Below are 23,746 nucleotides of genomic sequence, written 5' to 3' on the forward strand. Positions count from 1 at the left end.
CTCCGCCCGTCTGGCAATGACACAACAGCCACCGTTTGCATCCGCTGTGATGGCGTATAGTGGTTTTGACGCTGTTGCTAAACCAGAAGGTGCGGGATCAAATCCTGGCCGCGGCCGTCATATCTCGACGGGGGCGAAATCCTAAAACGCCCGTGTATCGTGCATTGGGTGCACGTTGAGGAAACTTCAGATCTTTTAAATTATTCCGGAGCGCTCTCCTGCCCCTTGCTACATGCCTCATAAATATATCGTGGTTCTCGCACAATATTAAATTTTTTGTCACCGTTCGGCAGTGGCTCACGCCGTTTTTTCTCAGAGAGAGTAGTGGTTTTGAAGTAGAAGAGATATGTGCAGCGCCGTAACTGTCTCTCAGAGAAGGACACCCCAACATCACTGCACAGGGAAAAGGGGCTGTGGTGAGAAAAAGATGAAAGAGAGAGAGACCGCGCGCATCTGCTCACCTCTGAACGTGTGTATGGGTAGTCGCGTGTCGATGCCGCCGGAGCAGTAATGCCCCAACCACTGGCACGCGCCGGAAAGCTTCGGCGCGCGCCGAAGGGCCAAATGCGTCAAAGCGTCGGTCGGAAACGCGGCGAAGCGGAACGTCGCGCAGCGATTATGTCTACTGCCGATGCTAGAAGTTTGCCGACGCGCGGCGAAGCTGCGCCGGCGTGCACCAATGAGAGGCTGCGACGAGTCGCACGCGTCAACCAATCGAAGGCTGCGTAGCCTCCGGCTGCTATGCCTGTAATGGCCGCCCAAGCGGAGGCTCCGGCATCAACGATCGTCCGAGTTTTTTGGACGCACGACGCGCGCGACAGTGTTCCTAAAAGACAGTGTTGTAATAGTAGGCGGACAACGACATGACCGACCGACCGACGACAGTGGGTTGTGGCAGTGCGACGTGGATCCGAAGCGACTTCGAACGACGCCGACTAATCCAACCTGCCCACTGGGTTCCGCCGCGCTCAGTGCGATCGTCCGCTAAAACAGCCAACCGAATCACGATTACCGCAACGTCTGTGCTTGTTGTGTGTGTATTTTGTTGTGCCCAAAACGAATGGAAACATGTTTACGAGTTCCGAAGTCTGGATAATCAGCACTCGCCTATCGCCGATGTTGTTTACGTTACGCGTAGGCCTAGCGAGTCCATCGAGTTCGTAACTGACGAGTGAACGAGGCCAGCTAAGAAACTCTGTCGAAGGAAGTGAATTTTCAGGTCCGTTTGGTGCTGCAGTGATTTAAAATATGACACTCCTGACTTCGTGTGATGTGTGATGTGGTGAATGAACCGCGTGGAAGTTGGGTTGGTCAACCGCGGCGTGTTTCGTGTGGTGTCGGTTGACTCAAGTGTCACGGCCAAGCTCTGCGCTGTTTCCAGTGGTAAAGATAACTTCCGAAAGCGAAATACACTAGTAGCCGAACTATTACAAGTACTTACATAATCAGCCGTGCCGCCTGTTTCAGCTGACACTGCGCTCTTCTATTCGGCATGTGAATCCAGTTCAGTACAAGTTCACTGTACTCATTCACTCACTTCTTTCTAGTGCATCCGTCTTTTGGGCTAGTTGGGCATAAATCGCTCGTGTAGCAATCAAGAACACTGACGCACTGAAGCATACGTGACAATGCAGTCATGTTTGAGTCAGTGTGTCGTTATAGTTGAGCACTGCAAAAAGAAATTATCTGTTTGCAACGTGTGCCCTGTGTGCAGTGCATAGCAGGACCTGCATCATGCAAGACCTATGCGTGTAGCAGCGTATACCACGATTGCTTCGATGCCCGCTTCAGAAGCAGCAAGTACTGAGTCAATGAAACTGTAATTGATTTTTTATCTCACTTTTTGCTTATGGAAAGTGTAGATGGTGTGAGTGCATTGTGGGGAAGGTGAAAAGGTGTCGTCAGTGTTTTGTGCAGTCAGTATGCTTAAACTGCTGGAATCCCTTCAGCTTCTACTAAAATGTTTCTTGCTGCGATACTATAAATTGTAGTCAGGACAAAGATCTACTCAAAACCAAGTTACTAATGCATCTGCGCAGAATGTGTTTGATTAACAAGTTAACGCTTCCACAACAACAATATGCCGATGCACAGCATATGTGCTTACAATAAATACATTCCGTAAAGGTGAACGACTGGGATCAAACTTTGTAGTAGCACTGTAAAAAGTGCTGCCATGCGTATCAGCCACAACGAAACTGCTGCACGTCCAACCTTCTTCCTTGGAGGCACTTCTATAAAGACTGTTCGGGCCCTTCCCATTCTGGGAGTAGCATTTAGCTGTTCTCTCAACTTTTCCGCATATGTCACCAGCACTGTATGTAAGCACCGGTCCTTTCTTGGGTTTGTGTCGCGTGTCTCCCTTCCCTGATGACCTAAGGTTTTCCGAGCACTCTACACTTCTATCATTCTGTCACGACTTGAGTACTGCTCATCAGTATAGTTCCCGTACCAAACTCGCGACGCTAACAAACTCAAGCTTGTTCAGCGCCGGACAATACGCACCCTTTACTCCCGTCTTTTCGGTTGTCACAAGCTCATGCCAGCCTTCGAGGATTGCCTCAAACCCCTCAAGTAGCACACCCTGCAATACCAGCGCAACATTGCACTAGTCTATACTGCAGGGTGCTTGACGACTCTCTGGACAGCACTAATATTTCTTCAGTTCGTCTGAACAAGTGGTCAGCACAGTCTGAGCCCTCATCGCGCCTCTATGGCCCGACACCACAACTCCATGATTATATCTGGCATGCAGAGCTTTCTCTCCACCCCCCTGGCGATTTGGATTCTCCTTCCTTGGAACCAGACTGAATTGGCACTCGTGTGTGTTGTGCACCTGTGAAATGTGTGCGTGTGTGCCGTGCTGTGTTATTGAGCAAGTGTGTGTGCACATGGAGAGGAAGGAAGTGTCTTCTGCATCCTGCAAATTCCTGCTCTAGATGGCTGGTTATCAGATGCTCTAACATACAGGCATCAGCCTTCTTTTTAGTCTAGTGTGCCAAGTTACCACTAAGATTATTATTGTTGTTATTATTATTATTGTTATTATTAGAATCATCACTTTGACCACGTTGATTGTGTTGAAGCTAGCGTGACACATAATTCAAAATATTTCTGGAGCTTTGTGGGCTCTCCCTTCTAAAAAGAGTGCCAAAGATGTACGTCTTCTTCATGAAAATAGTGGTGTTGTCTCGAACACTGCTGATGCCTTTGCAGAACATTTCTGTTTGCTATATGGTGTGAAATATGCTTCAAGTAACCTTCCTTCTCAGTCTGGCGCAGTGTATGCTAACAGTCAATGAAAACCTCGTTTCCAAGTATATAATGTGCCTTAAACTTTGCCTTAAACTTTGCCTTAAACTTTCCCTTTCTTGTGGTGCTGATGGTATTTCCTCCACAGAGCTTAACCCTTTGAGACGCTGTCTACACAATTGGGCACAGCAGGAGCGTGCATCAATAGCAAAAGCACTGATGAAAGTAATGGTATTTAAAATGTGTTTCATACATCTTGAAACACTTATTATTGAAACTGTGCTGCAATTTTGAATAACGTGCAGAATGTTTTAACAAAATGAGTGGGAAGGTAGACGGCTGGGTGTTGTTACTCTGTGTCAGTACGTCGTATGTAGCGAGTTGACTTCTTTCATTGTTTTTTACAATGTCGTGCACCAGGCATAATTGTCAAGTGGCTGGATAAGTGCTTTTCAAGCTTTTCAAAACACGATATAGTACATGTTCTCATATTTTGTGTTCCTGTAGTGAGTTTTCGCATGGAGTCAAAATTTTGTAAACTTGACAAAACTCGCTAAACAATTGAAAATTCTTAATATTTGCTGCAGCTGTACACTTTCTACGATTCTGAGTATGCAAGAGATGTGGTGAAAGCAACTTTTCAATCAACGGGATAAAGTGGTGTCTGAAAGGGTTAAGACGTATGGAAGCATACTTGTTCCTCATTCTCACAAGCATCTTCAATAGTTCCCTAAAGTCTAGTACCTCTTCTAGCACTCTGAAGGTAGCATGAGCATTGCCCATGCACAAATCAGGTGCTGGATGTGCAGTTACTAACTGCCGACCTATATCTATCCTCTTCAGTGCGTCAGGTGTTTGAATCGATATGGGATTCCTCGCTTTCTGTTAGTGCTAAGAGCATTTTAATAAATGAACAGCATGACTTTGTGTGCCGACAACTTAAAAACTATTTCAGACTGTCAACAGTGTTCACCACTGCATCGACTTCCAAAAAGACATTTTTTCACTCTCAAACTGGTGCAGAAAAAATAAGTACTCTTAAATGCTTCCAACACTATGGCATTAAGTTATATGCACAAAACGCACCATGTGAAATTTTGATACACCCTACGTGATGCTCCACTCCTTAGGGTCGATGAAATGAAACATCTTGGTGTGTACTTCGACAAAATGCTAAGCTTCTCTTCACATAGATAATTACACAAGATGCCCTTCACGCTCTTGGAATTGCTTGCCGTATATTGCATGATTTCCACTCACCTGTTGTGTTTCTGAAATTCTGCTGTGTGCCTCCAACTACTAGAGTATGCCTCTGTAGGAGGGGGGGTGCAATGAGCAAATCTAATTCTGACCTCATTGAACGAATCCAGAATAAAATGTCTATCTTCAAGCACCACTTTTGCCATTCTGGCAACCACAGTTGAGCCTTCTCAAATATACTTTAACTCGCACCTCTAGATTCGTCTTAATTAATCGCACCTTTTGTTCCTGTATAAGGTGGTCCATGACATTATACATTCCTTAAAGCTCGTTAAGTGCACCAGTACAAAGGCTCTTTAGCTGTTCCTGGGCACTACAATGAAAATTTGAATGATTGATTATTATCGTAGTATAAAATTGTGCTTTTTAAGTATGTACTAGTATACTATTTTAGTGCAGTAGCTTTTGTGCAATTAAAAAAAGGGCATGAATTAAGAAGAGAGAGAGAAAATGATAAATGAAAGGTAGGGAGGTTAGGAGGCACGATGGATGCTGAGCTTGTTAGAGAAGGACGCCTGTGGTCGTCGTTCTGGCATGAATTAGGAAAGTGCAATAATATGCTATGTGCCTGATCATATGCATTGTGCTATTAACTTCTTCTGAGTTTTAATAATGGCTGGCTACTGTATGCAGTTTTGTGCAATAAAATATGCCACAGCAATTATTGCGTGCCTCGCAGAACAAATTGAATATATCTTTCTCAGTCAAGACATCATAGCAGGCTGAAAACAATAAACTGCAATTTTTCTTTTTGTGGTGACGAAGTGTATAAATTGTGAAAATAACCTGTTTATATATTTCTTATACTATGCAAATGAGCTGCTCCCATACATGCGAATAAGTGCTTCAATAGTACGACTTGGCAAAGGGCAACGAAAGACTCCTATTAAAACCCTCTAATTCTCAAGCTTGTATTATCTGACGGTATGTCATTTCATTAATGTAAAGAAAGGCAAACTTGATATGTGGAAACCAGTTACAATAGAACATGGCCCTTACACTGTGAAAATGTTTTGTAGCAATAAACTCAATGTGAAGGCCTCCAGATGCGGTGTTGATGCATCAAAACAACCTAGAATAATAGAGGTGCTCCATGGGCTAGATTTGGCAGAATCAAGAATTGGGGGGAGACAAGATACGAATTACATACATTTTAGCTATTCTAGTTTTTTTTTTTTTTTTGTGAGTGCTACAGGTGTTTCAATTCTGTTTTGCTGATTTTCTCAGAAGCCACTTTTTCACGTTTCTCTCATGCACCAACAAGCACAATTATATTGACACGGATGCTTTATCTGTATCCGGTTACCGTATTTCACCGGCTAAAAAATGTTAAAACGTTATCGCTCGGTGCAGGATGCGCCTGAACGTATCGGAAGTTTCGCGAATGTTATCGATGGTTCTGTCTGTTGTCGACGAACCTTGCTAATCTGATTGCATACGCGACACGAATTGTGTTGTAGTTTCTGGAAGGCGCGCGGGCACCAGCGAATAGGCTCTAACTTTCGACGACTGACGTATGCAAACCGACGCGCTTGACCCGCAGATGAGATTTTCTACGATTGCCGACATTGCTCGCCGCTATCGTTGCGATTGGGCCGGCACTATTTATTTACCGTCACTACTACGTGGCAATATTTCCAACACAGATTCTTTTCAGTTATACCATTGCACGCCTAATTCTTACATAGTTGGCTGTGCAATAAGCTACCAAAAAATGAAATGGTACAACAGTTTTTGATATATGGCATCGTCGTGCAGGTGTTTGCAAAGCGATCTCGCAGACAGACGACGCGCGAGCGCTGATGTCGATATTTTGTACACTATTGTTACTTCAAAAATAAAAACGAACTGTTGCGGCAGGTGTATATTCATTATGCAAACGTGTTTTTTGTATCTAAAAGCACATACAGATCACAACCTTATTGTTTCAAGCTTAGTTTACAGCAGGCTGTTTTAGGCCGGACTTTGACGGATGAAGACGGAATAGTCCAGCAACAGTGCGCCGCAGCCGAGGAGCGAGCTTCGGCGCGCGTCGGAGCTTGTCTCCAGTGGTTGCGCGCCCTTTCCCTCCAGCCGAAGCGAAGCGACGCGTTCGCTTGCCAGCGCGCGCCGAAGCTTTCGGCGCGTGCCAGTGGTTGGGGCATAACGGCGCATTTTCCGCGCATACGCATTCACCGTCACGTCGGACGTTATGACGCCTAGCTGGTAGCCTCCTTGCTAACACGCTGCGGAGCAGCACAGGCCGCACGTGTTTGGTACTGCTCTCATTGGTTAGCCCTTCAAGCGTAATTGTAATTAATAAAAGGCTGTGCAGATTTATGGACTTCTACTTGTGAATGTGCAACGAAGCTGCCCACTGCTTCTTAGAATGCATTTTTCACTAGCGAGTTATGACCCGTTCCTCTGAAATAGGGATCAACCAATATTTTAATGTTTATCGACACTGTGTTAGCTCGATTGGCAAAAGTAGTAAGGTCCTATGTTGGCGACCGAACGTCTCCCACCGTAACTCCCACCGTCAGGCCAGTGCCAACCTTTAATCCCGGGCATCTCATGGCATGTTTGCTAGGAACGCTCGGCGGGTTTTGCGGGACGCATTTAAATGGCTCATAAGGCGGAAGATGCGGCGTAGTGGTCGACATCAGCGCGACCACATGATGGTACTCGAACCCGCTACTTTGGTGGGAGTCGAATCCTCGACCTTTCGATGGGAGGTAGTTGAATCCATGAACTTTGGTGTTAAGGTGAATTAAGGCACGTTAATTAAGGTAGAATTAAGGCAATCGAACCCACCACCTTTGGTGGAAGGCGACTTTTGGTGTCAATTAAGGCGAAGTTGAGACGACTGAAAAAGCAGAAGCATCGCGCGGTGATCCAGTGCTTGCACATTCATCCACGAACGGCTAGCTAAGTATCCCTTAAATTTTTGAGCTAGCAACCAAATGGTCGCTACAGGCAAACTAGCGCCAGCTTCATCGCCATGATGTTCCGTATAAAGTCCAAATGCGATAAGATAATATCGTGTGCCCTATTTTGTGGGTGCGTATTAAGGAAATAGGGTGATCCGAGGATGATGGCTTTTTTAGAGCGCAGCTCTTTGGCGTCCGTTCCTGGGTTTCGCGTCGTCGTCGGCGTCGTCGTCGGCGTCGTCATCGGCCTCGTAACCAGCTCCGCCCCCCTTTCATCCCCCCAGCGCTAGCAGCGACCGACTGATACCGCTGGATGCCGCTGACGCCGCTAGAGAGTCAAGATAACGTGACTGCATAGAACACCGTCGCCGCCATGCAGAAAGAGGAGGAAAGGGTCCCCCCCCCCTGTTCTTGTGTGGCGGATAGCTGGGGTTGACTCACTATCGCCGTCAGCGGCATCAGTCAGTCGCTGCTATCTCTTCCCTCCTCCCTTTATTGTGTTGTCCGCTTGCTGCGCGCGCTTCTGCCCCCATCGTTTGCCGCTGGGTGTACACGCCGCCCCCCTCCGCTTCCGCTTACTGCTGGTTGCTCTGGACGGCGGCGATGAGCCTCCGCTTCGGCGGCGCGAACTGCAGGGTCTTCTCGGCGGCGGCGATGAGCTTCTGCTTCAGCCTCGCTTACTGCTGGTTGCTCTCGACGGCGGCGATGAGCCTCCGCTTCGGCGGCGCGAACGGCAGGGTCTTCTCGGCGGCGGCGCTTAGCCTCTGCTTCCCCCACGGCTGTGACAACCTCGCGAGGCACTTGTATAGATCTCGTCTTTGAGAATCAAGCATTGGTGTACCAAGTCGAACATATATCAGTCTATTTCTCCGACCACAAAGCTTCCTTCATGACTGTCAAGAACTGTTAGTGGAGTCTTTGTTAAAGGAATACGTGTGAAAAATAAAAAGAAATTATGTGATAGCGCATACATGTGTTGCTCGATTTCTTTGCCTCAATCTATCCAAAAGGTGAAACAGCTTATTTGCTGCGCTCACATTTCGCATTAGGAAGTAACGTAATCGTCGGTAATTTTTTTTGATGCGCGGCGTTTTCCTCCGTATCTAGCATTGGAGTTTAGAAGCACTCCTTGCAGGGCGAGTTGGTGCATGGGGGAACGAGGTAGCCAGAAAGAGCGCAATTGGAGCTATGTCGCGTAATCTCGTTTCGGAGACGTAATGAAGTGAAAGGAAGCATTAAGCTTTCACTCTCCGCTGCCAGTGCTCTTAATCACGCCACCGTTGCAACAGCGACTGTTTCGCAGTCATCGAGTGAGCTCGTTGATGGCTGCCTGAACGCGGGTGTGACCCAGTGCTTGTTACTTTAAGCGAATACTTACTGCAACTTATAAGGCCGATAAAGCTACGAGCTTTACTTCGTGGTTTGCCTAATAAATTGCAGTCGCTATCCATCAATGCATCGCATTTCGGGCGGAACTGCGCCTTTTTTTATTTCACTTGCATCGAAGGAGCTGCACCAATGGGCTTGCCTAAAACACGCGAATTTCATAAAGTTTTAGCTGCCACTTGGAACACTGTGGTCTAAAAGTAACGGCTATATCTGACGCAACGGCAGAGTTTTCATAAGCAACAATTTTTTTTACTATTTCCGGGTAACCACGTCGCTAATCCGACTTGGACTGGGCACAGATAGTGGAAAATGCAACGAAAGGCACTTCATGGATGCTCAAAAAGACAGAAAACCAGAAGGAAAAGTCAGTCGATGTTTCTTTTTGCATATGTATTAAATCACAGAATTTGCCGACCATACAGGATGGGATAGTAATTACATATTTCAACATGCCTCAATACGGACGCAGGAATGTAACACACCAAAGTTGTAAATGGAAGCACACAAGGGCTGAACCGATGCTACAGAGTTGACTGTTAACAAACATATTGCACATATTTCGCTCAAGACATCGTGTCATCACAGCATTCTCGACAAGCAGGTTCAATATATTCTGAACAGAACACATCAATATCCTTTCTCTGATATTTCAGTGGTGGTGGTGGTCAGTCGTAGCTAAACAATAAGGACAATGAGGACCAGCCTGTTCGGGTAACATATAAATTTAACATATGTTGACAAAAACATGCAAGACATATTCTCAAGCTAAGAACAAGACTGTCAGGTAACCATTAACTCAAAGTATCATGCAAGCGATGTGCAGTCGCCAAATTTTTTGTCATTTCCCTTAACAATATACCTTTCGAGGCTACAGCCAGCTGTGATGATAATTCACAGAATTTTCGCTATTAGATGTTGATAGCACCATGTTGTCATTTTCTAACCGAAATATTGTGCACCTCTGCTATGCAAGCACTGTCAATCGTAACTAATCACTGTAACTGAACTTATGCGTCCAAGCTAACATTAGCCAAGCTGCTGAACGAAAAAAAATATTAGAAAAACACGGTGCGAGATACGATCCTAGGACCAACGGTGTTTCGTCGTCCTACTTCTGACGAACACCGTATGTCTCAAGATATTACCTGGTACTATGTTTTTTTTAATACTTCTTTTCGTTGAACAGCTCGGCGAACGTTAGCTGGGACACACTATCGGCTGCACGCAATATAGTTCCAGCTGTGCCTCAACGAGAGAAAATTTTCACTGTGGTGTTTCCAGAACAGTATGCCACTCTATTTGGCAATTAAGGCTTGTAAACTTCTCTTAAATAGGTCAATCTCACCTCTCACATTGTGTGCACCTGTAATGGCAGTGAATTGATATTTGCAGTTATCGACATTTTTCCACAGTAATAAGGCTCAAGGCGACATTAAGTTGAATGCCGACGCCTGTTGTATTGTTTGTTTTGCTAGTGAAATAAATAGCGCACAGTACACACCATATGCCTCATGTGCTATGGAATACTTTAAGCCGATTTCTTACTGATTATGAAGTTGTGAAAAGGGGAAGAAACCGTTGGTGGGTACTTGAGGAAATTAGAAGCACATCAAGTATTAGTGCAGCAATAGATGCATTTGTGCCTCCTTGACCTAGTCACCACTGTATGCTCTTATTGTCTACTAGTTCTACATATGTCTACGTGGCAAGGAAAAAGGCTCCTTATAAAAGAAAAATCAAGTAAACATATTCTACAACGTACTCGAGCAAGTTGCGACTCAGTCCCCTAAGACTACCACTAATGGCATCATCTGTGGCAGTGGTAGTGAAACTTCTTTCAGTATTGTACTACTGAGATCTCGTTAAATTCAACAGCAGTAGCTTTTGATAAGCATTACTGAGAGTGCACACGCGGCAAAGGTATTAAGCAGCTTGCTTAAAAGCTTCCCATTTTTCCCCAGGTTTGCTATCTAGGCTTTGCTCGCATTTGTTTTGTGGTTTCAATCTGACAATGTAAGACACAAAATTTTATTTTACAGGGTGTTCTTTCAATGACACACACAGACGAGGTGCTTAACAAAAAATATCAGAACATTCCGAGCTTCCTATAATTGGGCCGAATTAGGCGCTTAAATTTTTAGATGTTTTGATCGTAATGAACAGCCTAATTTCACAGGTCCTTGCTCTTTCTATGAACATATATTGCGCCATAAACTTTGTCTACCAGACATAAAACAGCAAGCTCGTACTACAAAAAAAAAAGGCTGCTCCACATTTTAAAACATTGTGAGCTTTCCTTCGGTGTGCTAAAAACCCATGCGCAGCAAATACAGAAATAGTCAAGACTGACTGAAAATAGGGCAAATTTAAAGCTGCCATCCGATCATTAAATTAATATACGCATAACGAGCGTCACAATGCTAATAGACTTTGGAAGAGAAGGATCATTGCGTTAATAGAGTTTGGCACCAATACAGCAAGAGAAACTACACAGCTCACACAACACCTGGCTAAACCGCAGGCCATACCATCGCCACATATACACAGGAAAAAAGTCATCACCTACAACGCAAGAACCTTCTTCTGAGAAACTATACCCAATGGAGTGATCGGAAAATAGTACAGTGACTGTTGGTGTATGAAGTAATCGTAGGCGCACATTTTCAGCCTGCAGAGCATGAATATTACAACAACAGTACAGGTTAATAGTGTTAATAACAAATGTTGAAACTGTTATCTTCGCTGGTAAAAAGTTCAAGACAGAAAAGCAATAAAGTGCACTAAACTACACAGTAAGGACGCACTTATGCATCAAACTAATGCTAATTCAATGCTTCAGGGAGTAAATTATTAAAGGATCGCTCACCTGACCCAATCGCAAGTTTTTACGTGCCCTCAAGAAACGGTTTACCACAAGAATTTTGTTTAATTGGTACATTACTAGCAGAGAGAAGCACTCGAAGTGCCCCAAACATATGATTTCAGGAAGCAAGCTTCATTGCCAATTAGACGCTTCACCACTTGTTCCGTCTAGCCTTGCAAGCAAAACTCGTTCCCTGAGTTCTCCCATAGTGGAGTGAGAGGATCGTGTCACGTATACATCCCGAAATCCACCTTTCAGTTTTTTTTCCTTGCGCGTTCATGCTGGGCAGTGCACTTTTGGTGAAGGTCTCGCACGTGCACAACTGCGTTTGTCTAGCTTCACCCTGCGCTTGATTTCACACACTCTGCAACAGAACACCTGCGCTGTTGTCTGGCTGCTTGAGCACTACATTGAAATGGATTCTTCAGCGTGCGTATGTTTGGATCGCTTTCTGCACGCGCGATATCACTACGTGGCAACAACCAGACAAAACGAGAGGACTTCCCTCATGCTACGGCACAGATTGAAGCTAAGACTCGCATACGTTCTGTTTTTAAGCGCTATTATGTCTTTAAACTAATTGTCTAGTGAAGTAACAGATCGCACTAACTGCCGTAGCCTTGAAAGGCACGCGGTGTTTGGTTCAAATTTCTGCTGTTTCCATGGAGGTCAGCGTTCGCCAGTGTCCATTGCATACACTACGTTTGGCTGTTTAAAATGGCCAAACATGGTGAGGGGTCCTTGAATAAGTAAAGCATGGTAACAGAAAGGCAACTGTCATATTGAAATGGTCACTGAACCTCTTGCCCTTTTTTGTTATGAAATTGTACAGTGATCTCTTGTATAACTGTGATAAATGTTATGCACAATGAATAGCCAAGTCCAAGAACCACCTCCAAAGTCAAACTATTTCCAACTTGTTAACATATCAGTGGCTGCTGGAATATACGACACTGCTACGGTGAAACTCCACTGGCACAACAATACCCTTCCATGTAATTGTTGAAGCAACAAAACTGCATGACATATCAAACATGCATTTACCCATAATTTCACCTGATTTTCAAATAGTCAAGGACACATTTCTAAGATCAGAATGCTTGACTCTGGAACACCCTTATTTGTGTGAGACCACAAGCAGTGAGCAATAATTGTTCACTACACTACCAACAAATGTAACACTTGCATAGAAAGCAAGAATACATTTAACAAGAGCAGACATAGCATGCATATTCAGTCTTGCAGTATGAGAAGTGAGCAGTGAACTACTGCAAAGCACAGAAGAAATGAAGTAAGGCCCAATTCACTCTAAAGTACAGTAAAACTGATTGCATGCCAAATCCGCAAGGCTATAAACAACCAAACCTACTCGCAGTGCCTTTGAGTGAGTTGCAAATTGAGCAACTAAATATGTACTCGTTTACACAATATTGCCAAGAAAGGCTACCATTAAGTTCACCACTTGAAAGGTGTTCTATATCTGCTGCCATGGCCATCATTAGTGCTGGCTAACACTCCTAGGGTGAGATCTCGTGCACATGCATAAATACCCAAGAATGTGGACTTGCTAACTGCTGTCTCTATAGTTCAATTGGTGGAGCATCTCACGCGTAATGTGCAGGATGTGGGTTCAGTTCCCACAGCAAGAAATTGCCTGTTTGTCACCTTTCATTTCTGCTTGCTTTCTGATTTTGGCATTTCAATTAAAGACAAAAAAACTTTTTCTGTATTTTCCGTGGCTTCACTATCTTGTCCAGTTCATGTGGCTGTGACAAACAAACAGTGGAAGGGTTCAAGAACGAGCCACAACTGCAGGCAAACATCACTCCAGCAAGACTTTGCTTGCCTACTCACAGCTGCTAACATGTAGTCATACTAGAGACAACATTCCTTCTTCACAGCTCAGAATGCAAAACCTTAAACATATGAGTACAAAGTACACTGCTGCAGCTGCCCTGATTAGAGATTGCTCCTCTCAGCAGCTGTCTAAGTGCAGTAAGGCAGCAGGAGAAATCATTATTCACAACCAATATTACAAGAGCAGGTAGCAGAACCAAAAATAAATACAACAAAGTTTGGTTCGGCTGGATCTATGTATCAGCACAGCATCCTGCCTTGAGCGCTTCACGCACTATTCCAAATAACATGACCACAATGCTTATTACAACATTATCACACTTTCATCTCCGTCCAACCATCCATAATCACAGCAAGCCAGCAAATATGGAATGAGTATAGGGTGGCCCTTTACAAAAGGGAACACTCGAGCGCATGGCATGTGCTCTGCGGAGGCTGCTTAGAGCGCCAGCAGCAGGCAGCAAGGAGAAGCACGTCCGCTTGCGGTGCCATCTATTGGCGTGCGGAATAAGCAGACACGGTTGATAGGCAAGCGGCTGTGGACTGCCTGCCACGCCAGGTGGATGAGCAACATACGGGGCCTGTAACGCAGCGTCTGCTGCTATTAAACCGCACTTAGTACGCTAGCACACTCGAAACGTGGAAGGACCAACATATGCCCGCTAGATAATAAGCACTCCCAGCATATTTAATGAGTGAGCATTCCTTGTGTAATGCCTAAGTATAAGTGCAATGCCTTGTATCTGCACAAAAATTCGTAATGTGTGAAGTTACATTTAACAATCATAATAGTAAAAAAAATTATGGGGTGCTACGTGCCAAAACCACTTTGTGATTATGAGGCACGCCGTAGTGGAGGACTCCGGAAATTTCGACCACCTGGGGTGCACCTAAATCTAAGTACACGGGTGTTTTCGCATTTCGCCCCCACCGAAATGCGGCCGCCATGGCCGGGATTCGATCCCATGACCGCGTGCTCAGCAGCCAAACACCATAGCCACTAAGCAACCACGGCGGGTTATAGGCGATGAGGAACAATTGAAAAAAAAAATATTAGAGAGAATGACCATAGAGATACATAGGGCCCACAGAAAATGCATGGGAAAGCCTATAGTAGTGGTGGGCCAACATAAGATTTGGGTGTACGCCAGCATAAATTTGGGAGTGGGCCACTTATTTCGGGGTCTGTTAACTTAAAAGTTGGGGGTGGGCCGACGTGAAATTTTGTAGTGGGCCAAGTTGAAATTTGGGGGTGGACTAGCTTAAATTTAGGTGTAGGTCAAAAAAATTTGGGGGTGCGCCAACTTGAAATTTTGGGAGTGGGACAATTTCAAATTTGGAGAAATTTGGAGGCGGGCCAACTTGCTTTTGAGGGTGGACCAACTCAAATTTGGTAGTGAGCCAAATTGAAATTTGGGGACAACTTTGACAACTCCAGTAGAGTTTCTGCATACTTTTTGCAGTACAGAGCCCTGGCTACCCACTCCCCCAATCACATGAATAGACCTCACCTGATTCGGAGTGGTTTAGGAGAGAAGTGCACGCAGGTGAAACCTTAGCTTAGGTAAATAAACGTAATTATTTTGTTTATTGTTCATGCTTAGTTATTTATACTGACATTTCCTTAATTACTTAATTAACCATAATGTTATGATAAATACGTGTGTATCTGTAAATTATGATTAAGATGACTTAAATAGTGCTAACTAATCTCAAGGTACCCTTAATTTTAGGTTAGGCTCAATGATTTAACCTTAGTAACTTTTGATTAGTCTAATAATTTAGCATAAATTGATTTTAACTAGCTTTAGTATTCTATATAATGACCCTCAAATATTTGCCATTGCACTTAATTTTATCGTAACTAATCTTATTATTCTTTAATAACCTTACCTACACTTATACCTCTCAGTACTCACTATATACAGTCAAAATTATCAATCTCATTAGTCATACGTAGTCACAAGGCCTTCTCATACACACCTCCATAGGACCTCATGTATACCTATGCATGCAGTGTTTCGTGTCACGCGTTACAGACAGAAAAATGGATGGACAGACAAAGTTCCCAGGGAAGTAGCCCTAGAATCCTCACGCATTAATATAGTATACCAGGAGTACCTAATAACTACCGGGTGTATGTTCGCGCTTCCACGTTTCCAGTGCGCTTGCGTACCCAATGCGGTTTGCTAGCAGCAGACGTTGCGCTGCAGGCCCCTTTCCTTGCGCAACAGTCATACAAGGAGGGGGGAGGGGTCCAGCTAATTCTAGCAGACCTAATGGCCACGCCTGGTTATTCTGGCCACCAATATATGACGCCACAAGCGGACGCGCTGGCGCTCTAAGCAGCCTCCACAGAGCACGGGCCACGCGCTCGCGTGTTCCCTTTCATAAAGGACCACTCTGTACAAATAAACACCAGCTTCCAATAATTTTTACATAAACTGGAATGATTGTGTTAGATGAACACTTTCTTCAGCAAAATATTTTCTCTTCAGGTAGCCTGTCGACTAACTGCACCATAAAGTTCACAATCTTCATTACTTTAACATACACAACTTTCCCTAGTCATACACTGCCACATTTTTAAGAACTTTTGTGTGCAGGTATGTATTTTCAGATGTAATAAAATAGCTTCTCTCACTGGTGAATGCATATCCACCTTTCCCCATAAAAAAGTTATACAAGAGCAGTGCCACCAATTATTCAGTGTGAAGGAAGGTGACAAAGTTACAGTTGAGACATCAAGAATCCATTATAAGTGTTTCTTCCGGATCTTTGTCAAGAAGTTAGGCAGAGAATGACACGCATTACATTGAGCAACAATTTTATCATGCTGCACACGGCAGAAAATACTTGTATTTGTTCTCATGCAAAAAGTGTCACTGTATCAACACGGCCAAACTTTACTGTTACCATAGTATGTACACCCGCTTTGTGTCACACTTACTCATTACGGAGCAAAAGTGGAATAGTAAACAGCGATCAATGTGGCTGCCATGACACTTCTTTCTTCAAATGCTTTTGCTAAACTCAAAACAACTTCTGACAAACATCCAGAATTACCAGACAGAAAGTAGTTTAATGTTTCAGGAGGCAAAACAAAAGTGTGCCGCCATGCATGCACACCACTAAAGTGCAGTGAATTTGATGGTTTGCATAAACCACACTCTTTGCTTATTGCACCATACATAGAGCTCTTAAAAACAGCCTAAAACAAGAGTATTGAACCTGTATAGGACACCGATCACACTACTTCATAATTGTACTTAAACACTTGTTTAACGATCAATGCTCATTCACATTGCTGCATTTTCCCGTTGGATTGTGGATGACATTACAAAAAGCAGTGACTGGCACTGCACTGTCATGGCAAATCCTTGAAATGCCACCATATAAAAGTGTTACTGTCCTGCAATGTATAGAACTATACATATAAACATTGAGGGCTCATAATAAATTCTTGCCCCAATTTACAGCTGCTTCAGCATGTCGTGTAGCATAACACAAAAGTTCATCGCGAGTCTCTCAGATCAAATCATGCGCAGCGGTTAAACCAACGTCTTGCAGTAAAACACCATCTTTAAGTTGAAGAATTGCTTCACCAATAATCACTGCCTCGCAAATGTCCCGCGAAAATAAAGATGTGGCCCGAATCCCTTCTTTTAAGCTGAGCACCAGGAGCCAGTGGGGGTATGCCAGCGTGTGAAGCGCTCAACTGCTCGACACCATTCATTGAAGAGAGCCAGGCTGGAGGCAGCCCGTTCAACTCTTGGCTTGAAGACAATACCCTTGGGCTGCAGGCTCTGCAGTTCAGCTAAGTCTTTCCAAAATCCTGCAAGTATGAGTAAAAGTAGCCAGTTGCGATAAATCACGAAAAGAAAACACTATAGTGTATGAAGCGATAAAAACACTAACTGCAAACTCATTCCCTGCACTGGAGAACGATTCGAGGTATCTGAAACTCAAGCACATGTAAGAAGCATCTTGAGATCATTGCTCAAAATGTGCAGGGACGCAAGTGGCCAAGAGAGCTTTGGAGCACCTCTGGGACCAGCAAATTTGGCATGCTGGAGCAGGTATGGAGCAGTGAATGTTTGTTTGGAGCATAAGATATGCCTTTTTGGAGCATGCTAGGTCAGGCTCAACATGACTGAAATGCAGGCAAATCAAGAAAAGATATTCTTTATTAGACTTTGCAGAACCCTATTAGGTTATGGCGAATCAGTTCTGTGAAAGCCCGAAAGGTGGAAGAAAGTTCGATAAAGAAAAAAAAATGTCATATACTGGTCAAAGGAAACCCATATACATTCCTCGGAAACCAATACCGTATTTACTCGCATAATGATCATACTTTTTTGTCAGAACATTCGACGAAAATTCAGGGGTGCGACATTACGAAAAGAAAATGTTTTTGTCATCCCGCATTTGCTGCGGGGTGACAACAGGTCAACAAACAGACGGCTGCCGCTGGCTGTAACAGTGTAGGACGCCAAAACAAAAATGGCAGCCGGCAGAGCACACCGAACGCGCTGAACGTGATTTTCTTTCTTCTCATGAGTACATTACGCGCATTGAAACAGCTTCTTTTGCCTCAGTAATGAATAATATCGTTAATATTGGCAAGTTTGCGGCAATAACGTAGCCATGTCCACTTTGAGGGGACAGAAACAGAGATGGGCGTGCTTAGCTGCCAGTGACATAGAAACAAATGGCGGGCATGCTGCGGAAACTGCGGCATTTGTTTCCACTAAGGGTGGGCGAATATCTTAGCTGTGTTAGAAGCGTCGCCATAAGAATAGGGTACACTACTAATGTATCAGTGTAAAGGTGGCTACTATCGCTGCCGATCGCAATTTGTTGCAGGCCCATGAGTGCAGACGACAAGAATCGCAAGGGGCCTTTTTTTGTTGTTGCTGACCACAGCCATTATAAAGCCTACATATAATAAAGCCAAGGCAAGTTTGGTTGTAGCTTTGTTTTTTTCATCGAAGTGCGGAAAGTTATGAATGATAGGGGGGGGGGGGGCATCTGCTTAAGAATGTTTGGTCCATGCAGACCGCTTGGTATGTCTTGGAAGAGTCGTTCCCGTAGCATTCGACAGATGGTAAGCGCAATCATCATTAGCTAGACTTGGCACACAACATACCGCTGCGGCTAGTTCGGGGTGCGATCATTACGCGGGAAAGAAAAAAATTGAATTTTCACGACAAAATTCAGGGGTGCGATCATTGCGCGAGTGCGATCATTATACAAGTAAATACAGTATTACGTTGCATACCGGATGTGCCAACTCAATGTAGCCAAGAAAAAAAATTAACCAAGAGATTTGTGTGAACAGCACCCATTGTATGTTGGCAGACTTCTGTTAATGCTAGTCAAGAGTTCTTTTTTCGTTGTGCACAAGCGAAAATGTTTACGTTTAATTAGCTAACATTAATTATCTCACTTACTGGATAAGGGTATCGGATAATGCAAATCCTATGTTGCTTTAAATCTAGTTATCACTCATGTTTCAACATCCCCCACATAATTTTCATTGAAGTCTCGTCGATTCGGTAAGAGTTAGCTAAGTAGATGAATTTGTGCACAATAAACAAGAAGTACTGACTGTGACAGCCATGAACGCTCATCAACATACAATGAACACCGTTCGTGTCATGCCCTCCGTTACATTATTAAATTTCTTGGTGACATTCATTTGGCATAGCAAAGTACCAAGGATAAATGCGAAGTTACTTTGTTGGCCATTGCACGTTTGCCAGTATTCCACATAATTTGGTGAGATGAACGAAGGGAAAAACTCTAAAATTTATTAAAAGAATAAAAGGAATGAAAGTGTTCACTGGCTTCCCGGTCAGCGTTGCCAACCAACATGTTGTGAAAGCTCGATTATTTGGGCTGCCGCATAAAGTTGCTGTAAAATAGAGACCGATATTTCAAATGCCAAACAATGCTTCCTTAAAATTTTCTGGCGTTCGCGTATTCCCCAAGCCTTAACGACCGCCATTCGGCCGCTACGGTAGACTAAAACAGAAACTTCACATCCTCGGTTTGCATTCTGCAGCCGCAAAAGTCCTAATTTTGTATGGTGCAGTTGTGCAGAATATACAGCACTTAAAGAGTGCAAATTTGCGTGATGATTACGGTTGCCACCGGATATTTCTGGTCAAGAAGTTTACACAAAACCAAGCAGCGCAATTCTTAACGCGCCGCACTACCATCCCGGTAACGGACGAAGTGCCCACACAAAATATATATTAACGGTACACGCATGGTCATTGCCATCAATCAATGGAAATTTAGGACGTACAAGCGTGCCCTAAAATGTATAACGACAGAGCGTACAACTTATTAATTCATCTGAGAGCACAGCTTTCTTTCCCCACTGCCCCATAAGAAGAGCGCCAGTTGAAATCATCTGTAGCTGGTCCGCATATTACGCAAACGCGCAAGACTTGTATAAAACATTCATAATGCACAGTATAACAGAAAGGATTTTCGCTTCCTACGGCCAAGTTACAATGCGCCACCAAACAAATCCACACTCCAAAGACACCGACGCTGAAACGGATTGCTTTAGCTTCGCTTCTAGGGCTAAATGCTACCAGCCAACACATGGCTGTGTGGTTGCCAATGAACACGAATATCCCGCAAAACTATCCGAAATTATTCTTTTGGCACAAGATGGCGCATTTGGCGCAGCACTTCCATCCCTGACAATGTGACAAAGAAGGTCATAAAATGTAAGCGGTACTACTTTATGTATATTATGATGGCTACTTTTGGCTGTTTTGCCCATAAGCTATAAGCAAACAAACCTCAATAACTGTTTCCAAAGGGAAAAAAACTAATTGAACTTCACATGAGAATAATGCCACAAGCACAAATGTCCTTGAACTCACAAGAATAAAGATTGACGTATACACTGATTAGTTGGTAATTTTAAGTATGACTGAGCAGAAATTTATGATGCCTCTGCCGGTCCAGCGAGGACTGTATCAATAAAGGTAGACTGTACGAACACAATTACGAAATGGAATGTGCGTAGTTCACTGGAAATTATTGCTTAGAATTACAATATGAACTCAATACGATATGTTAATAAGCTAATTGGCTCATATGTGCAGGTTGGACAAAAGCACACACCTTAGATAGGACGATAAAATAGATGTAGAAGTATTATCACTCTGTCTTATGTCTACTGTCAGGATTGGGGGCTCAATCCCATCGCTCGTGATCCGTGGTGAAGATTGTAGTCCGGCATGAATTCGAAGGTAGCTGGCCCATGCCGTCGTCCAACTTATCCACGCTGAGGACGTTGATGAAGGGAAGAAATGCTTCTCATCGAGAACGAGGAATATGGGTTTATTTACAGTATTTAAATTAGTCTAACATGACTGCTTGAGAAAAGTGCATCAGTCTAACATGACTGCTTACGAAAAAAATTGCCGACGATTACGTTACTTCCTAATGCGAAATTTGAGCGCAGCAAATAAGCTGTTTCACCTTTTCGATAGATTGAGGCAAAGAAATCGAGCAACACATGTATGCGCTATCACAGAATTTTTTTTTATTTTTCACACGTATTCCTTTAACAAAGACTCAACTAACAGTTCTTGACAGTCATGAAGGAAGCTTTGTGGTCGGAGAAATAGACTGATATATGTTCGACTTGGTACACCAATGCTTGATTCTCAAAGACGAGATCTATACAAGTGCCTCGCGAGGTTCTCACAGCCGTGGGACGCGTTACGAGCGAGAGGAACGGGATGTTCTCCCGCATAAGTGTTAGGAAATTGCTGTTTGTCTTTATGTCAAGCCGCCACCGATCTGGCTCTCTGATTGCCACCGTACAGGGCGAACGGCAGCGGCAATTTCGGCTCGGGCGGTGCACATATACAGATCCGCCGCCACCGATCTGGCTCTCTGATTGCCACCGCACAGGGGTTGCATTGGAGGAGGAGCGAAGAAAGGAATTAAGTTCGAGCCGGCGCTTTGACAACCGGAGACTCGCAGGAAGAGGGGGGAGGGGGGCGGCGTGTACACCCAGCGGCAAACGATGGGGGCAGAAGCGCGCGCAGCAAGCGGACAACACGATAAAGGGAGGAGGGAAGAGATAGCAGCGACTGACTGATGCCGCTGACGCCGATAGTGAGTCAACCCCAGCTGCGGAGTTGGTTTCAGGGACAACGAATAACCGGCGCGTCGGCAACTGAAGAGCACCCTATCCGCCACACAAGAACAGGGGGAGGGGGCGACCCTTTCCTCCTCTTTCTGCATGGCGGCGACGGTGTTCTATGCAGTCACGTTATCTTGACTCTCTAGCGGCGTCAGCGGCATCCAGCGGTATCAGTCGGTCGCTGCTAGCGCTGGGGGGATGAAAGGGGGGCGGAGCTGGTTACGAGGCCGACGACGACGCCGACGCGAAACCCAGGAACGGACGCCAAAGAGCTGCGCTCTAAAAGAATGTCAGTCCAACATGACTGCTTAAGAAAAGTGTCTCGAGCATTCGCACCACAGCGGTTTTTAAACACTCGGTCCTCCCGCGATACAAGGTGACGTGAACGTTCGTTTACTCATTGTAAACTCGCCGCCGCCCCGCAGGACAGTTTACACACACAAAGGCACCCACGGGTGAATGTCCAAAACCGACGTCAGAGGGGAGCCGTTCCGGGTAGCTCGGAGCCATTCTGGGTAGCTCGTTGTCCTGCGTCCCGGTCGGCGCGTGTGAAGCAACAAAAAACGGCTTTCCCGCGGCAGCTCGAGCACGCGTAGCAGATCAGGTCCGCGCTGGGGAGTTTGGGCACAATAGTTCGCCCGCCGAACTCATTCCGTCACAACGGCGATGAGGCTAGAGGATCGCAGCGGTTTCAGCACAAAGCCCGCTTCATCGAACGCATCCTAGCTGAAGCGACGGAGAGTGGGGGATGCGCGTCTTGTTCCCCGACACAAAGTCGTTTTAGTCACGCTGTGGCTAGAAGTTCGCGGTGATGCTCCCGAGATGTTGCTTTCCCCAGTCGTAACTGGGTGGCAATCTTGCATTGCATATCGCCATTCTTAACAGCGCCTCCATCTCCCGAAAAATCTCGACTGTCTAGCGCTGACAACCGCTAGGCAGGAAGAGAACGGCTGGTGGTCAGGGGGGGATTGATGTCTTGGCTCGCAGCGACCACTTGTGTATTGATGTCACCGCCCGAAATTATCCAACAAGGACAGGCAACTGCAAAATGAACCCCACAACACGGCTCTGCGCCGAGATGACGTGCATTGGCTCTCACTTTAGACCCGCTAGGCTTCAAAAAAAAACAACATAAGTGCAGAAACAAAAAAAATGATGCATTTCGCTATGCCAATTTCTGAAGCAAACTCCTGCTGAGAAATTCAGCAATCATGGAGGGAATCCTGCTAAATGAGAGGGGATCTTCTTCGCTTAATAAAATTAACACTAGTAACCCTAAAATTTAGGCGGGACCCTCAAACGCAGAATTCAAATTAGCCTGCTCAATCCATCCGCATTGCTATGCAACTTTCCCTTCTTATATCTAACGGAGAAGTTGTACTCTTGGAGAGTGAGGCTCCATCGGAGCAAGCGACCATTTTTGTGTGACATTTGATTGAGCCACGTCAGAGGACAGTGGTCGGTCTCGAAGATGAACTTCGCTCCGTACAAGTAACACGACAACTTCTGGGCGGCCCAAACTAAACAAGCACATTCCTTCTCAGAAGCTCTGTAGGCTTCCTCTCTTACATTTAGTTTACGGCTGGCATAGAGGATAGGATGCTCCTCGTTATCGTCGCCGACCTGACTAAATACCACGCCCATACCTCTGTCGCTTGCGTCACATTGAACTATGAATTCCTTTGTGTAGTCTGGCGCGCGAAGCACAGGGCAAGAAACCAATAGCGTTTTCAAACTTTGGAAAGCGTTCTCTTTGTCCTTATCCCAGTGTACGTTACTCGGTGCTCCCTTTCGGAGGGCGTCCGTTAATGGACTTGCCATTTGCGAGCAATTCGGAATGTAACGTTGATAGTACCCCACAAGTCCCAAAAATGAACGAAGGTCTGTTTTCGTGCGCGGGTGAGAAAATTCTCCAATCGTAGCTATTTTCAGCTCGGCCGGCCGTCTCATGCCCTGGCCGACAACATGGCCCACATAAGTAACCTGTGAACAACCAAACCTACACTTTTCCGCTTTCATCGTTAAGCCGGCTTC

At 44.9% G+C, this 23,746-nt stretch overlaps 1 protein-coding gene across 2 annotated transcripts in view; it reads right to left on the reverse strand.

Annotated features, from left to right (window-relative positions):
* Positions 1 to 9,169: 9,169 nt before the first annotated feature.
* Positions 9,170 to 23,746, reverse strand: part of LOC142573119 (glycerol kinase 5) — a 227,708-nt gene continuing 213,131 nt past the window's right edge. The window contains exon 17 of one of the 2 annotated variants that reach the window (XM_075682640.1): positions 9,170 to 17,365. In XM_075682640.1, coding sequence (XP_075538755.1) covers positions 17,196 to 17,365 — 170 coding nt within the window. In that variant the 3' untranslated portion in view covers positions 9,170 to 17,195. The remainder of the gene's footprint in view (positions 17,366 to 23,746) is intronic. The other variant, XM_075682641.1, reaches the window with a different exon arrangement.

The sequence above is a fragment of the Dermacentor variabilis genome, chromosome 2 (genome assembly GCF_050947875.1).
Source record: "Dermacentor variabilis isolate Ectoservices chromosome 2, ASM5094787v1, whole genome shotgun sequence".
NCBI lineage: Eukaryota > Metazoa > Arthropoda > Arachnida > Ixodida > Ixodidae > Dermacentor > Dermacentor variabilis.